This window comes from Anabas testudineus, chromosome 15 (assembly GCF_900324465.2).
Source record: "Anabas testudineus chromosome 15, fAnaTes1.2, whole genome shotgun sequence".
NCBI lineage: Eukaryota > Metazoa > Chordata > Actinopteri > Anabantiformes > Anabantidae > Anabas > Anabas testudineus.
In genome coordinates, this window is record NC_046624.1 from 17,553,628 (window position 1) to 17,572,216 (window position 18,589).

At 38.4% G+C, this 18,589-nt stretch overlaps 1 protein-coding gene across 3 annotated transcripts in view; it reads right to left on the reverse strand.

The window, feature by feature from the left end:
* Positions 1–18,589, reverse strand: part of ehbp1 (EH domain binding protein 1) — a 117,244-nt gene that overhangs the window by 97,835 nt on the left and 820 nt on the right. For all 3 annotated transcript variants that reach the window (XM_026354680.1, XM_026354679.1, XM_026354681.1), the window contains exons 2-5: positions 17,938–18,400; positions 5,150–5,207; positions 4,969–5,064; positions 1,878–1,931 (exon numbers count right to left, since the gene is read on the reverse strand). In XM_026354680.1, coding sequence (XP_026210465.1) covers positions 1,878–1,931; positions 4,969–5,064; positions 5,150–5,207; positions 17,938–18,041 — 312 coding nt within the window. In that variant the 5' untranslated portion in view covers positions 18,042–18,400. The remainder of the gene's footprint in view (positions 1–1,877; positions 1,932–4,968; positions 5,065–5,149; positions 5,208–17,937; positions 18,401–18,589) is intronic.

The window sequence follows — 18,589 nt, forward strand, 5'->3', positions numbered from 1 at the left end:
GCGACACAGGCAAACCCTCAAACTTGTATTTCTCTCTCTTTCTGGCTCTTTTAGCTCTCTCCCACGCTCCAGCAAGAGAAAACCGAGTGACCTGCTTGTCTTTTCAGCTTTCTATCAAAGAGAGAAAGGTAGAGCAGTTTCTGCACTTGTTTCTTTGAGCTTGATACATGCAGACAGTAACTGTGTCAGAGCACAAATCCAGATCTAACATTCTTTAAAGAAGTCACAGAGGTCTGTCTCTGTTGCTCACTCTGTTACTTACTCACTTGAAGTGGGCATTTGTTAAAAATGTACTTGCTTGTCTTAGTCCCTTAGTGAATTAGTAACAACTGTACTTTTAGGCCGCCTGTTGGTAACGTTTAACACTAGAAAAACATGTTTCCTTAGTAAATATGTTGCTAAATAAACTTCATAAACAATGAAAAGCAGTAAAAACAAGGTCAGTGATAGAAATGGTTTTTTTTTCAGGATGGTGAATTTCATTGTTCACTTCTTAACAGTTTAAACAATACACTGCATTTGTCAGAAAGTAAGGGCAACTACACTGGGTTTCTTCTAAATGCAGAGACAGGAAAACATTTGATTCAGGAGGTCAGGTTGTTCATGTGATCTGTGTTGGTGCACATCCGGCAAGGTGGTTCCCTAACTACAGGGCCAAACCAAGCACAAATCCACCCTGCTGAAGTGCCTAAAAGACACTGAATCCCTACTAGAGCACTGCTCTGGGGCAAACTTGACCTCATAACCTCACAACCTCATAAAGCCAAAGGAAATATCAGTATTTAACTATGACAATTAGTAGAACAATATTGAGATAGTGAGCTGTACAATTATGTTACCAGTGTCACAGAGTACAAACAGATTCTACTACAATAATTCTTTAAGAGTTTTGAAGACACTATATCACTGCACTGCCACAAAGAGGGTTAGTAATAAGTTCCTGAATAACTGAATAAGTTCCACTATGGCTACAACTAGAAAAGGGCTGTGTAAGCAATACAAAGGCCTCATTTGTTCAACATGTCTGTGCTATTTAGGCATACTATGTCACAGAAGTAGTTCCAGCAGATGTATGCACCCAAGCAAATTACTTTGGAGAAGCAAGTTTCCAGTTTCCTGGCAGGCGACTGTTGCATAGATAAACAGACTTCACTACTCTCTCTGTCTTTTCCTCGAGCCCCTTCGCTCTTCCTTCAATCCATAACTCCAGCTCCATCGATTTCAGCCTCTGAGCCCTAATTTACATCTGATACTGCATATCATGCAACTGATTTGCAAACAGTTGTTCTTTCCTCTGCTTCTGCTGCCTTGAACAGTAACGTCATCAATAAAACAAGAGAAAGAAGAATAACTGTTGCATTACAGAACTGCAGCACTTTCACATATGGTAATGACAAATGAAGAAATTCATGACTAAGTATATATGTGAATATATAAATACTTCCAATCCTCACTAGTAGTTAAGTTACACCTGAGCTTTGTGGCCTGTGGATGGTTGCTGAAATGCAGGCTGTCACTATTATAAACAAACACACACACACCTTACAAGGATTTACATTCACAATGATAACAACATGTAATAACTTAAACTGACCACATGGTGGCAAAACCTGCACATGTAATGCAATAAGGATGTACTAGGAATATGAGGAGAGGAACATTTACATTAAAATTGTAATTGACAAGTTAACCCAGGTGCTCCCAAGCAATAGAGTCAATAAGGTTTTTACTCATAACCTTTTTACTGCCATAAGATTAAAAAAGTACACCAACACTACAGAAAATAAATTATGCAGAGCAATAAACATTCAAAAAAAAGAGTGTCAATGCAATAACAAAGACGAGGGGATAAAGATAAGATACAGTTTAAAACTCACATTTTCAATAACAAACGTCCACTCTTTGTCTTCAAACTCCTCTGCATGGGGGTCCTGAGAAGGCAATGTAAAAAGACATGTATTAGTACAAAAGACCACACTGCAACCACTACATAAAAACTACAAGTGGTTCAAATATCATCATGTTTATAACCAATCTTCAGCCACACTCACCAGTAAAACACTAAAACCACACACTACATGACTGACAACTAATCTGCTCTACCAACACTCACTCTCTATTCACCCACTGACCTGGTTTGACTGACCTATTTCCCTTCTCATACGTGTGTCAAATGTTTTGCATTAATGAGATAACTTTAAATCATAATGAACTATCACTAGCCAATTATCTGTGTATGTCGCCACATGACTGGCCCATCTTTTCGTATGTGTGTTAATTGTACTGTAAACCTCTTCCAGACAGGGGATGCAAGCTATAAACTGAAGAAAGAAACAATTGTCTGTTGGATTCTGTGCCTGTATACTGTTGCTGTGTCTCTGTGTTGTCAATCCCCTTGGCATTCTCCCTGTGTAGCAGAGAGATGATGAGAGGAGACAGTAATTGAAGCCCCAAGACAGCAGGCAGCCCTGTCTCAATGTACTGGTATAGGTGACCTTCACTGCCCTCCAGGACTACACACAGAAGAACATACGCACATGACCACAAATCCCTGCTGGACATACAAAGACATGGTAATCTATTCTAATCAACCACCTCACTATACATGTATGCACACGAGTTATGTGCCTGCTTAAACCTGTGCCTGCAAAGATGAATACTGAAGCACGCACTCACTGAACAACAACACAAATATGCACATTATACTGATGCAACAACTAAAACACCAAACAACAGCTTCCCTGAACTTTATATCTAATTAAAATTATCTAATTATTAGTTACCTGATTTATTAAATCACTTGGCCTCAGGTAATATGTAATATGCATTTTCTATTATTATCTTCTTTCTTTCTTTCTCTTTAATGAATACATCAATACTAAGTTTAACAGTTGTTGCAGCCTCAGTGTGTACTACACACACACACACACACACCGATTCTTTCTGACTATGCTTGTGACACACCCCGGTAAATCAATATTCCTGCACTACAGCAAAATGGTCAAACAACACCTACATGTCCACAAACACACAGAACAAGTCAACCAGCTGCCTCATTCTCCCAAAACTGAAATTCTCCACAGGATAAACAACTTAACATGGGTTTACCAGTCATCTCAGTTTATTCTCAGATTATGGTTTGTCTATTTTTTCAATGCTGTTTGTAGGATGCAACTCACTAAACAAAAACATCATTCTTTAAACTACTGTTCATTAATTTGTGACAACGTAGGAAAGAATCTTTATAGATATACATGTTTAGCTCCTCTACACATTTGGAAAATAAAAATGTGTTATAAACTTTAACAACCTGAGTCTCATAGCAAGGACTGGCTGGCACTAAGTGCCCTGTTACGATCGATTATGTCTCCATGTGCAGCTGGAACACTGCCCAGTTAAGTTACTTCTTAATTTCAGTATTTTCTGGCTGTCGACTGTCTTGCTGTGCATCTCTGCTGTACATCTTGAAGTTCAGGCTGCAATACTGCTGAGCTCAGTTGTTTTCACAGCAGAGCCTCAGGCCAGAGAGGGCTAAGAGAGTATCTTTAAATCACAGCAGGCATTTGCTTTAACCTTGAGTAACCACATATATAAATCTAGTTTAATCATATTTTATAAAATTGTCTACGAAGTGAGTGAGATATATAAAAGAAATTGTCTTGATATAATTTACAAAATTCATTATTACAGGAATTTTAATAGTATGAGTTTCATCAACAGATTTATCTGTAAAAATGGCGCAATGTCCTGTTAAAAATAAGTAATCACTCAAGGTAACGTAAGGAGCCTCTTTCGCACCAAATCCACTGGGAAATGACACTGAAACTTGCAATTCTGTGCCACTTGAAGCTTGTTGTTTTGGTTTTCCACTCTGCTCCCAAACTGTATGGTTTAGTCTTACTACTTCTATAACACTTTATATAGCTCCTTGCAGTAAACAAGCTCAGGCAAGCTGACTGTACATTACATACCTCACAGAAGACATTGAGGAGTGCGATAATGATTAGTGAAGAAAGCCAGGCTAACAAGCTGAGCCCTCGTGCATATTTTTCTCAAGTGTTTGTGGACTCCAGAGGTAAAGAACGTTGAATATTAGCCTTTCATTAGCCAGGTGTCCAGATATACAACTGCTGTGGCTTTCTCGTGCTGCTTTGTGTTTGTTTTCTCAGAGTTTAACTATAATAACTTGATTACAGTCTTCTGTGTGAGAGTTTGTCTCCTGGTGGTCTAGAATTGGTCACTGCGTCATTAAGCTCAAAGGTTTATCCCAATTGACGCTCTGATGGCTGCAAGAAAGAAAAACTGTTCTCATACAGACAACAAGCTTATAGATAGAAGAGGCTTCTTTTTTATGGCTTTATCTAGCAGTGGTGGTTGGGCTGTGCCATAAGTGGCTTTGTGTTGTGTTGTGTTACAAAAACAGCTTTATTACTTCCTCTGGGACAGGAAGTGAAAGTGGCCCCAGAATAAATTCATTCTGATAAGCACATCAGTGCTAAACAAGCTCAGACCAATAAAACTCAGCAAGTAAACATAAAAATTGGATTTTCTAAAGCTCTGGAGATGAAGCCTCAGATTTGTCCTTTCACTGTGTGCGAGTACATAACAGACTGTACTGTAGACACACATCGAGACAGGTAATAGGACACTCAGAACGGCTGTTATCACCAGCATGAAGCTAGCTGATAATCAAGACCTTAATGCTGCAAAAATAATTAAAACAATAATTTAAATTATTAAATTACAAATATTATAATATAAGTTAAAAACACATTATGCTGCTTTGAGCATAAAAATAGATATTAATAATGTTAATTCACTTTACTTGAAACCGTAAGTGTTTCAGTGCGATTATTTTTACAGGTTACTGTGACACCTATTCATTGGCTCCAATAAAAAAAAAAAAGCTCCAGTCCAACTCAAACACAGCAACACTTGTATCAGTGCTAGTTAATCAGCCGTACCTACCTTAAAGAGAGTGACAGTGATCTCAATATTTTCCGGTACAGGCCACACCACCACTCCTCTGTAGGGATTTTTAATACCTGGCTGCCAGCTGTGAGACTGCAAAAACAGGGACAAATTATAAAAAGTAATATATTTCCACAAAAAAATAGATTTGTCTCTTTATTCTGTTTCTGAAACAAACCTTAGATGATTTCCGCCGACTTCTGCGTGTCCAAACCACCACTAATTTGTCTGGTTGCCTGGTAGGAAAGAAAGGCAGACGCATTATTCATCGTCGTCATCTACCTACACAACATGTCCAGGATGTCAGTCTAATTGATAGAAGATTGTATCCTAATGCCTGAAGTTTAAGGGCCTGATAAGTCTGCTTCAGTACTGATACAATCCACAGCATATCATCATAAAAACATCAGCCCAGTTGTAAAGTATGGTGAAGGAAACATCATGATTTGGGCCTGCTTTGATGCATCAGGGCCTGGCCAGCAGGTTTACATACTTTTCGTGCCACCACTGTATGTGTGTTAGTAGTGAAGGGGGCCAGATCATTTCACATGTATAAATATACAGGAAGAAGAGGCAGAAGAAAACATACTGTAATCAATGTGCCTTTATAGTATTTTAGAAGTGAAACACTGGATCAGTATTGGCCTGGGATAAACCTTATTAAAAGGATCAAACTGGGATCTTCAGTCCATATTTATTTTTTTCTTATTCAATGTCACAATAGAAAATATCTTATTACATTCAGTGATTTACTTCAGGCCACCAGCAATTTATGGTGATGAGTTAACCTACATTTTTAAATGATGAAAGATGCCCCTGTATCTTACCAGTATTCAGTATCTGCAGATATACTGAGAGGAAGTTGGATTGTTGCATTCCTGTAACCATCAGGACCAACTGCTGGTCTACCTTGTTAAGTGCCTTTCTAATACATGGGGCAAACCAAGCTTTGGCTTTCAATCAAAGAAAACAGAGCATTTCAACTAACACATGACAATCAACAAGAATGTCCATCAATAAGATTCAGGTTTAAATCTCATGATCTTGAGTTCCTCAGCTGTAACTGGGCCTGATCTCTTTCCTCACTATGGAGAAAAGAAGGCAAACTGCCCTTAAGGGATCAATTAAGAAAATAATTTCTTATCTCTGTTAAGCTCTGTAAGAGCCTAACTGACAAACACATCCAGGCCTATATTAGCTTATTATAGAAGTGGAAAATACTTAGACACATTTAGAAATTCAGACATGCCAAAGATTTAGAAAGTGTGTCTCCATTACGCAGACTTTGCAACAGAGAACATTGTTTATTACTAAAATATGCAGCTGAGTTTCATGGTCATGATTCTTCAATAGCTGTAGCATCTTCGTAGCATAGAACCAATAAAAAAGTAAAATTGATATTACATTAATGCATCAGCATGTTTTGAAGTGTTTAGCAGTGCAAGCATGACACAGTACTTATGAGTGCATGGGCTCATGGGACACGTGAAGAGCAGCACAGCAGCCCATCTATGACAACACTGACGAAAGAGAGAGAGAGGAAAATACAGACTGTACGGGAAAATACAGAGTGAGAAAGAGTGAGGTTGAAAAAAAAAAAAGAAGAGGAGATGGGAGCAGGAGAATAACAGGCAACAACATCAGCCTTGAAGAAAAGCCTCACATAGAGAAGCTATTGTCTAACATCGCAGGCTATAACAGAGCAAGCACACAATACATCAGCCTCCGTTTCTTCCCTTTGTACAGTCCTTACTAGGCTATGAGAAAAATGTAAACCATTTGTCTGCAGGCTAACTGAGTTCTTTTTTTTTTGACTCTCTTAATGTTCAGCTTAGGGCTGCATGTTCCTACTGTTCGTAATATATATACAGTATATAAAAAAAATCAATGAGCCACCAAAAAAGGAACAAATGTGATGAAGACAGTCGCAGAGTAGAAGAAGCCCTGAAGAAAGATGTGTATGTTCAACAGCCCTCACATTAGGGTCACGACTGTACACTGTGGATAAATGGTTTCATTTGGTAAAGGTTGGCTATATGTATAGTAAGTAAAATACTTTATTAAAAATAGGTTTAATAATACATGGCAGTTCATATGTTTCTTTACGATAATGATATGCTACACTTACAATGTTTTAGTGGATGGATTTTACTAAATGTAGAACAAACGTCTTATAATGCGGCATTTGCTTCAACTAGTGGTTTAAAGAATTCCTCAATTAATAGAACACGATACTGTACAAAAAAAGAAAAGGATTCAACTCCTAGCTGCTAGGTGAATGTCATGGGTGAAATTCTTGGTCGACTGCTCAGATAAGTAAAAAAAAAAAAAAAAAGGAAAAACTTAAGTACATAATAAAAAAATGATTAACAGGATGTTCACAGAAGAAGAGAAACTGAGGGAAAGATAAGCTATCTGCGTGAGAGAGTGCTGGAAAAGGGGCAAATAAGATTAAAGTGGTTCAGCAAGTTAAGCAGGGGCTGAGATTGACACAAAACACAGCTAAACCCTCCTACATTTCCATTTCAGACAGTCAGCTGCAGCTTTCATGCAGAGAAACCTGCAATGACTGATGCACTTTAGGTCTTTTTCAAAGTTTCAGCATCACAGCAGGTAATACAACATATTAAATGTTGTATGACTTCTGTTACTCTGACAAACTGAAATCACATTCTTAAACAAACTTTCAATGAGTAGTTTTTGCTTTAACTACTGCTTTGGCTCTGCTTTACATTCAGCTTCATAATGCTTGAATGCAATTTAGATTGCGATTATTATGCCTTGTTTGCTCCTCAGCATCTGCAGTATGACGTACTCTGAGGCTAAGAAATCACTCAATAGAAAATTATTTGCTTTAGGTTCCACGTGTTACAATACAAACATTAATAGAAACATGCTTTAGGCTGCTGCTACACACATTAAAATTAAATAAAGCATGGCTGGTATAATGCAGGGGTGCAGAGGTTAATAATTAATAAAATAATTCCTGGTTCTTTCAATAAACTCTTGGTATAGTACTTGAACATCAGAAAGCCAGACAAACACACAGCAGGGTAGGACAGTTCAGTGGCACAGCAAAAAAACACAGCCACGCATTAATCACAGTGATATATATACTGTATATATATCTCATGTATTCTTAAAACCACAATAGTGACTTTACCAACTTACAAATTCCAAGAAGGAACACTGTTCATCAAATACTGCTTTCCACTGTGATGCTATAAAAATGTTTTATGGTGTACGCAGACAAAAAAGATGGATGGAATACACCATACTTCTCCTGAAAGCAACAATGGACTGTGTGTTCCAATGAGAGAAGAGGGCATGATTTATAAAAGTTAATCAGAATAGGGTGAAGAAAGTAGAAGGACAGTCAGGGTAAGAGGAAAGAGAAGAGAAATGAGAAGTGTCTACTTTTTTAAGCTAGACAGGCTACTGTAAGCAGCTAACATATCTGTATACCAACTAAAGGCTGACATTAGAGAAGGATTAGGTGATGTCTGCCAGCAGACTTTATGTCTACCTGTCAGTTTTACACAGTAGCAAACTGGAAATATTTGATTTGTTTGGGCTGTAATGCAGCAGTTGTGAGAGATGAAAGGTTGAAGATCGCAGACTGAAGCACTGCAATGCATACTACAGACAGACACAGACGCTGCTGAGATATACACCAGCACACTGATATGTAATCTCTCAGCTTCATACCACATATTGTCACTGCAATGCATGAAGAGTGCTGCAGCATATAGTGGGACTAAAGAATGTACTGTATAAATTGTATGGTCAGTAAAGTCATGTCACCAGACTTTGATGCAGTTTATGTACATTTTGTCAATATCGTCTACTTATGGTTATTGGCAAAATGACAAACAACATCCAGATATCATCTTTTATCAATACTGCACACACTTAATCTCTGGTGTGTCTCTCACACATATACAAGTAATATGCAGTTTATCCATCTGCAGTACTAAAGCCGTTTGGACTGAAGATGCAGTAAAAATGACAAGACAGAGTTAAAATGCTTTTAAAGTACAGATTACTTACCATCTGTCATGAAAAGCTAGAAATGTACTGTTTATACCTGACCTACTTGGCAATTTCTGATTCAGCAAAGACAACAATAGGAAGATGGTTGAGAGTGGGATGAGATAAATGAAATGGAGACGAGGATAAAAGACGGAAGAGAACTGCTCTCTCTCTGCAGTGCTATCAGTAAGACTGTGCCCTTTTCTATCAAGACAGATGTAGGAGTGCAAACACAATCTGTGTTACTGTCACACTCCTTACTGCATGGGAAACTAAACACACACACACAATACTGGGCATGAAGTACTGAGTCTTTAAAATGCATTGTTCAGAGGGTGTCATCAGCAAGTAAAGAGAATTTCAGTGTTTTATCCTTTTGTAAATGTATTTTTACAAACTGTTTAAAAATTGACTGTTATAAGCTTCTGAAGAAACAGTCTCACCAGCAACCATCCCATCTATTGTGTTGTCTCAGTGTCATCTTTTTAAATTCTATTTAATATAAAAATTCAGTAATGTTACACCGAGTAGACAGCATAATGCAGCATAATGGTTATTGTGCATGGCAATGTATGTGGTTCACAGTTTGGACACCTTCTGTCTTGTCATGATTCCTGTCTGGCTCCCCAATGTCAAGCTATCAAATAAAAAATAATCCAAAAAATAATCCTTAAGCAGAAGCTGTATTTTTATCTGTATTTGCTGAAACAAGCAGTGTACTGATCAACAGCAGTGTAAGGAGTGGATTGATCTGATCTGCCATAAAAACCTACCACTACTAAAATGCACTGGATCATTAAATGCACCAGAATCTGTGTACATGTAGATATTAGAGCGTCACTGACTTCATTTACACAGATAGAAAACTAAAGTACCTTACTAATTAATTGCTTTGTGTACGATTACATGACTGCGCATGTGCAAGTGTCCAGAGTATGTTGTTGTTAACTGGAGTCAGCTGTGAGGTGGGGTCACTTTCTGTAATTTGAAAGTTTTGTTAAACCAAGCTGAATTTCCAGAATAAGACAACAACATTAGCAATGTGCATGAAGAGTGTGGGTTTACCATTGTGTATTCCACATCAGATCTGCATAGGTCCAGGTATGCTGGCATAACCTTTTACATTAAGACATTAAGTGTGTTTAACACTCAATAAACAGCCTTGTTTGTTTCAGGTCAGCTTGAATGCTGACTTGAAGCAATGCTGAATGTTTTGGGGGGTGAAACAGGTCACAAAATTCCCAGTTTGGTCCACATCCAAGCACAGGGGTCATTGTTTTCAGTTGGGTTTGGTACACTTTTGGTAATGCAGGGAGGAGGAGGCCTGTTCGCAAAGGCAGAGAATTACTGTGATGTTTATGCGTCTTGCAACAGGACATTAAAATGGCCAGAACCATGAGTGTATAGAGCTGCATATTTTTCATTGCTTTAGCTGGGGCATTTCCTCTATCTAAATCTGTATTAAGAGGTTGTTTTCTGCAGACAGAAATAGACACTTTCCTACTTTAATCTCTCCTCCTTGTAGAATAGCTGTTCTATCCACCACTCTTTTCTGTCAGGTGCTCCCTTTCAGTAGACAAAATAATGTAGCCAGCACCTATAGGTCTACTTTGACTTGTCCACTTGCCATTTAAGTCTGACTGACAGCTATGAAAGTGAAGACGTATGCAGACATATATAATAGCATAATGACATCGCTCTATGGTTGCTCTGTAGCCTGTGAAAAAGCAAACACATTCTTAGAAGTTTTGCAAGTTGAACCAACAATAAACAAGCACTAGTTCAGGCCCAGAACCAGCACCATGGACGCATTGGTCAAAAATAATAAGTGGTGATGAATGACAGCCAGGAGAAGAAATCGGAACATTTCTTTGCTGACAGGGACTGGTGTGTGAGTGAAGGGTCTCTGCGCAGAAAGGTTTTGGGAGGCTATGTGCCAGGACCATGAAATCTACCCAATTCTGAAATTTTATATAACAAAATAAGTCTGCGTTGTGTAGAGTTTGAGCAAAATTACTTCCAGACGACACTAATTAAGTCAATGTGTTAGATGCTACAAGAGAAGTGTACACACTGGGATTTGTATACATTTCTGGTCTTGTTAGCTCCTCTCTAGTGCTCTTTCTTTCTTGTTTGCTTTCTCATTACTCATAAGATAGAAGTGCAACTCTGATACAAACCTAAGTACGAGGCAAGGCAATAAAATATCCCTGACTAAAGCAAAGAAGTGAACAAAGTGTGCATCCACTCAAAAAGACGGCACAGTAAAAGCCTTAGGGAGAGATCAGCCACAGCAGGAATCACTTAGATCATGTGTTTAGAAGCATCTCCAAAATAAAGAAGAGAGTGATAGGACACCGTCTTTCAGGGTAGTAAATCAGGTAATAAAAACTCTCCTTGTACAACAACTCATCTCTCTATACCAGCTTACCATCAGCCCTAAGGAGAGACTGACAAAGTGGGAATCATAACCACCATGTGAGAGCAGAAAAACAAGAACCCTGGTGAGGACAAGCATTTCTTAAGGCAACATGGACAGTCAAGAGATAGAAGTGAAAATTATTTTGTGTTAATTACCAGTGAAAATGAAATGACCTCTAACTGACTAATAATAAACTGACTGTAGGCCTGAAGTTTTGAATGTTGGTCATGCCTTCTGCTGAGAGTTAATCTAATTCATCCTGCCTGTGGCTGAAACAGTGTCTACATTAAGTTAGGTTCATTCTATAACACTCTTCTTGTGGTAAAACAACATACATCCAGACCAGGCCTTTCAAGCTAACTGCATTTACATCCCTTTACATGAAAATGCTCATCGATAAGAAAACAGGCATTTTTCTTAAACTAAGCCTGCATGGAGGACTGACAACCAAGCAGCCAGAGAAAATATAGGGAGCAGACAAGAATTGTGAGGTTATGACTTTAACACAGAACAGGAAGAACAGTATCATGGAGCAATCAAATTAAACTTATTTTTCCCTGCAGACAATTTCCAGTTTGGTTACAGATAATAGCTTTTATATGAGCTCTGTTTTGCTTGTTTATATCACAACATCAAGCCGATGATCTCAAATTCACACACTCCGTTTCAGTCTGGATGAACTTTTATTAGCCTCACAACTATGCTTTATAGTGCAGAAAATGTTAATAAAAAATTATGTAAAAATTACCAATGAAGAAAAAAAAACACATTTTATCCTATAGATGCATCTTAAAATCCACCTCCACCAACTAATTGTTTGATATATGATAAGCAGTCAGCAGAGCCACGTGTGTTGCTGTGCTTGACAGCAGCAGAGACAGATAGCCAGCAGTGTTTTCATCACATTTAACACCCCATTGACTGCTTCACAACATTGCTATGTTTCATGCCTCTTTAGTGTGTGGAACAGGGTGTGTGTAAAGGCCTGTTTGTGTCCATAATTTTAGCAAAGAACAAATACACTTGGGTGTGTTCCACTGCAAAGCAGTTAAAGTGACATTACTGGAAATAGGAATAATCATAAGACAAGGCAAGGCAAAAAAGAAAAGAGACAAAGAAAGTGAGAGACAGAGACAGAGGAGAAAAGGGAAAATGGAAAGGGGAACATCAGTGATAGCGAGAGAGCTGCCCCAGATGTTTGTTGCACCAAACCCACAGAACCACAGGAGGAGAGGATAGCTGAAAGCTGTACTGAGAGGAAAAACAATCAAACTATAATTTAGGAAATGATAAGCAAGCACTCATATTAGAGCAACAAAACTATATCAACTATAAATACTCTTACTTATGTTTGCTCTGGTTTTTGGCACGTTATTCGCAGTAAGACGTTCAGTTTAAATATACAAAAAAGCAAACTAAAACACGTGAAGGCAAATCAGTGAATAGACACTTCAAACATCTAAACAACAACAAAAGATGATGTTTGCAATGAAAAAATTAAACTCAGAGAAATATTTATTATTTTCTCCAAACCTCACAGCCAAAATGTTACTGCAATGAAAACTCCAATTGTGTGGTGTCATCCAGAATTTCTTCAACATGAGTGACTGCTCCGTAGTATTACCTGGCAGTGAAACCATCTCCTAGTGCCAAACTTATAGTCAGGAATGTGTCAAGGCCTTTGAATATAAATAGAATGGAGAGCCACGTCAGGCGAGTTGGCAGGAAGACGTTTCTCTGGCAGAGACATGATGGATGCTTGCCATAATGCACGCATGCTAAACAGGACAGCATGTCACAGCCTGACACACGCTGGTCACTTCCACTGAAATAGTGAACCATTCGTCTGAACCCCTGGCTGTGGATTCACATTATTTTAGTAATTTTTGGCATTTAGCAATGCTTTGGTTCAGTGGAAATATAGTACATGAGCAGGTAGGGATTAATGTTTAATGAAATCAACGGTTAACATTTAACATCATGCTGATTTGTGCAAGTTTGGATCTCACTGTGTCGGTCCCTTTGTCACAAGTGGATATGCAAAGAAAGAGCAAAGCAAAGATTATCTCCTCTTCAGTAGCTCTACATTTATATTTGGACATCAACCTAGCAAAGCCATTTGAAGTGCAAGTGGAAATTCAAAAGAATACGATAACTTTGGGTGTTTGCTGTAGAGACAACACATTTCAAGCTGTGCCTTTTTGCTCTGACAATCTATGGCTTTGGCCTACCTCCAGTAGGGGTCCTCAGGCAAGACCTGCTCACCCTGCCTTTGCCGTGTACCTTACTTGTAAGTCTTCCTTTAGATAAAAGCATCTGCTAAATGACTAAATGTGAATGCAAATTACTGAAAAATAAAACAAAAACTCCACTGCAGGTTTACACAGAGTAACCACTGAACACTTTCCAAAAGTTAGAGTGTGTGTGTGTGTGTGTGTTCATTCAACATTTTTTAAAACCCTACAAAACAACGCGTTTGTTTGTGTGCATGTGTCAGCGTGCCTTCAGGGTGTCAGCACTGTTCTTGATTGATATGAAAATCTCTTCCTTGACTAACCTGAACCTTTCCTGTCTTGTCATGTGCCAGTAAGGGAAACAGTCTTGATTACTCACGCTTACATCTAGCCAGATAGAATTACCATGCAATCAGTGGAGTCTCTGTGTTGTGTCAAATGAACATCTCTCATAGCCACATGTGTCAACTCACTCAGCAGCAATAATGCTCACAGATCTTGATACTGCTTTCCAACTATATTATATCAGACAGTTTGACTGAAAACACATTCTTGTTCAAAAGCATTAATCTTGAGAGAATACCATCAGCAAAAACAAAAGTTTTACTGATGGTTTTAACTCACAAGATTGTAGCTGAGGGACGAGAAAGTCTGCACTCATCCAGATTTTGCTATGTGATGGTTTGAACAAACAACTCTTGCCTAGTCCTACACATTATGGTACAACCAAAAGTAAGTATAATATGCACAAGTGAATCAAATCATGCACCTGTAGAAAATGGAAAAGGTGCACTAATTTATTGTGACAATGCTATTACATGATTACAACAATTTGTGAGAGCTTGACACCAGTTACTTTACTGCCTGACTAATAATCTCCTCTTTTAACTAACATTATTAGTCCATTTCAGTCCAAATTTTGATTTTTGGCACTTTGATTTGCCATAAGATCTACCCATGATGCAAGAAATTGTTGAAAATTAAGAAATGGATGCTTGGCAGCTTGCACTGGCAAGCTACTGTATGGTTAGAGAAACAGAAAGTGTCAGCTCTTGCATTTGGAATGCCAATCTTTGTAGCCACACGCAAACACATCCCACAGCCTTTTCCCCAGGTAGATATATCAAATCAAGTAACAAATACAAAAAAACAAACAAAAAGAAACTCAAAGACAGATATGGCACATGGACTCTATTATAAATGGAACGATGGCTAAAATAAATCAGTTCACTTCGTAACCAAGCAATTAACAGCAGTGGAAAGAGGCAGATAAACAATTATACTGGTGGACCTTGCACTGTTCCACTGTAAACCTGTATGTTCGCATAATATTTGCTTTAAAAGTAATCAAAGTATTCTTATCTCTGAGCCTGGGAAGCAGTTATATCTGGAAAAAAAGAGATCACAATATAATTGTTTTTTTAGTACGTTCCTATTCTGATAATTAAAGATAGTCACGACAGCATATGGGATATATTTCAAAGCTACCACAATAAATACCCTATTTCATCTTGTATAGATGCCTACTTTCTTAATACTTTCAAGTTATGGAGTTAGTCAAGCAACATCCAGTGATGAAGTCAGTGAATTATTATATAACAGTGAGGTAGTCACTGTAGAATTACAGATTAGCATCTATCAGAGAAATGTGAGAAAGCCGCCAAATCATGCATGTAGTCCATATAGACTGTACAATCATGAAAGCAGCGTAATACTGTACTGAAACACGTGTGAGACAATTCATATTATAAACATTACAAATATAAGTTAAATTACACATGTAAAAATTGCTACTCATGTGTAATGGAAGTTTCTAGTCCTAATGTAAATTAGCATAATTACATGGCACAGATGCAAGGTAACTGAAACTGTATTTCATTTTTCATTAAAGGTGTTATCTATCAGGTTTCTGACGTCCAGTGCTTCAACATGGTGAATAGAGCTTCATTTCACTGGCAAACGCGAACACTGAACTCATGAATGTTTTAACGCTTAGTCTGAATTGATCCTGAAGTCTAAAAAGGGGGTGTGAGTGCACAGAGGAGTCGACTAGAGTAACTAGGCCAAAGATAAAGACCAAAAATTACTTTATGAACACAAAATATGACAGAAAACTCCCTCAGTGTTTGGCTTCTAGTATTAAAAGTGAAAATAAAAAAAAGTATTAGCTTTTGAAAGGATAAATTGCAGAGGAGGGAAGGAAGAAGCCAATAAACATCCATCATTTTTCATCCACAGGTGACACTACCAGATGCTAAAATGATACATGTACAGCATTCTTTGCTGTGGACAGTTGCACAAACAGTCACATCATGCATCGTGCAATATGGCAGTTCGGTGTTCAATTTTGTAGTAGTGCTCAACACAGGAGACTCAAGTTAACTAAAATGAAAATGTAATTAAAACAGGCCCTGTCTACAGTTACGTTTCCTCTAGAGAAAGACAGAGAGAGACCACATTACAAGAGACCATCAAGAAAGATTGATGCACCAAAGACTGATTCTAACTGGATAAAAACACTAATGCAAGTTCACACTAGGTCCACATAAGTGGAGTCAAGCGACTGATCTCACCTAAAGCAATCGAATCACACATGGAGAACTACAAACATGCACAGCAGACTAGACGACTTTAAGGATTATTCTACTCAGCTTCGAGTTCAGCCAAGTGTACAAATGCTTTTACACTTCACACAATGTACATTCAATGCACCCACACCTCTGTGGATGGGAATAGATGCATAGGAACTCTGACACAACATAGTATTCAGTCTTTTTTCCTGTTATTGATTTTAGAAAAGAAAAGCATGTGGGTTTAGAAAATTTGCTTTTAAAGGCTTCAGGATTTGAGATTCATTTATGCTCTGGAGACTGTTTCCAGTCTGAGTAGATGGAAAGTTTCTACTGCAACAATAACATACCGTACTGATGAAGTCCGAGGTAGGCAGTGCTTCAACACTTTCACACACTTTGAGCCAGACATGCCCACAAATATTCACTTAAAGACAAGTTGAGAGCCAGCTAGCATTGCTCTCAGGCAGACATTAGATGTAAAGGCACATAAGACATAAATTATGTAACAACGAATGTCTATGTATGAATATTTCTTCCATGTAAAAACATAAAAGAGTCCTACTCAGATTGTAGTAACTGACTGTGTGCTGAGCCCACCCACCCTTTGCTCTGGGAAGAGATGTACATTTTTCTCATTCCATTCTCCAACACGTTAACATCTGTCCCAGGTCAAAGCTCCGCAGGGCTGTGTTAGTCACACCTACGGCAAGCTGCTTCAGAATTCATGTCTGCAGGCTATATCTTCGTTTTACAAGTCCACATACTGCAGGACGAACTGCAGCATATATTAACCCGTCTCTCCAGTCTACCTTCATCTCAGAAAACACAACACATAGCTATTCTTCTTTGTTGTACTGAGTTTCATTGTTTGATTTGTCAAAGAAATGCCACTGCAATGTTATTTAAAAGAGAGGTGGAAGCTTTTTAAAAAGCTGCTATACTATAGCAAGTAGATTATGTTATGCTAAACAGTCAGTGTGGACACCTATAATTCCTTCTAACCACAAGTACACGGTATAAGGAGGAGGAGAGGACATTCTATAAGATTAGCTTTTTACACTGTAATTTATAAGTCTGTCATTGTATTAGCACAAATACAACTTTGAATTATTATTACTTTTAATTGCACATTTTGCTATTACACACAATTTTCCCATTCCGGAGTTGCTATATATTTAACATACACAATGCAAGGTGAGGTCATTTATGTTTAAAATCTTGTACATATTATTTGCATTATTAATACAAAAAAGAAATATCTTAATTAAATTAATATTAGCTTTCCAAATTCTTTCAGTTTGCCTACGTCTAGGGAGGTCAGAGGTAAAGATCATTAACAAAAGCATCCCTTAAGCTCACTCAGCTTTAGTGGTTTGCTCAAGGACATTTCAGGAGACTGAGGGCAGTCTGAACTCTGCTCATCAGGCTGAAAGGAAATCTCCCTGCCTGACACACTCTTTACCCCAAGACTCAAACCAAACAAATTCAACATTTGCTGCACAAGAAAAAAAAACATAGCAATTTTACAAGGCAGTGGGCCCCTCCCAGCATGCAGACATGCCTGCACACCAAGGAGACAGTGTGTGAGTGTGTGTGTGAGTTATGGCCACCAGGAACTAACTCGGCATTCCAGCACAGAGAGAGACTCAGTTTTAAGGGCTTAAATGACAGCACTGTGGTCCCCCGTTATTTCACCCAAACTCACCATTTCTTAGTGCATTCCACCATCAGTTCCTGATAGGAAGCCACAAACTGGAATTTGGAGGCATGCTTCCCCACACGTTGCAGTCTCTTCCACACAGAAGCCATGTTTCTTTGGAAACGGGTAGTGTCCGAGTACCTATCCCGTCCTGGACTATCTTCTTTGGGCTTCCTTCGCACGAATTCACGCTAATGGTTATGTGTATGTGAGCATATCCCACCCGCATAGACACACAGTTAATGTTTTACCGGAAGCACATTGGGGGAGAAAAGATACGTCTGCACATCCAATCGTGGCTGCTGGTCTTTAAAAACTGCCGGATAAATCCAAATATATGGGCACGGAATCTCTGCAGCACTGGTGGAGGTCGGGCATGATTTTATGAAGAAATCACTATAATTTCGAGAGGCATGATGAGTAATCCACTGGGTATATCACATATCATATTCCCATTTGGCGATCCTTCCTGCAAATAAAAGATAAGGGACACAATAAGCGGAGAAGCAGTTAGATTATAAAGCCCCGGTTCCCCGGTGTAACGTTATTCACGTTGTTTTCTACCGTGAAACGCCAAATAAGTCCACTAAACGCTAACTACTGTCTTGTAACGGGTTACATGATGCTTTGTCTGTGTAACAGCTTTTCCGTTACTCTG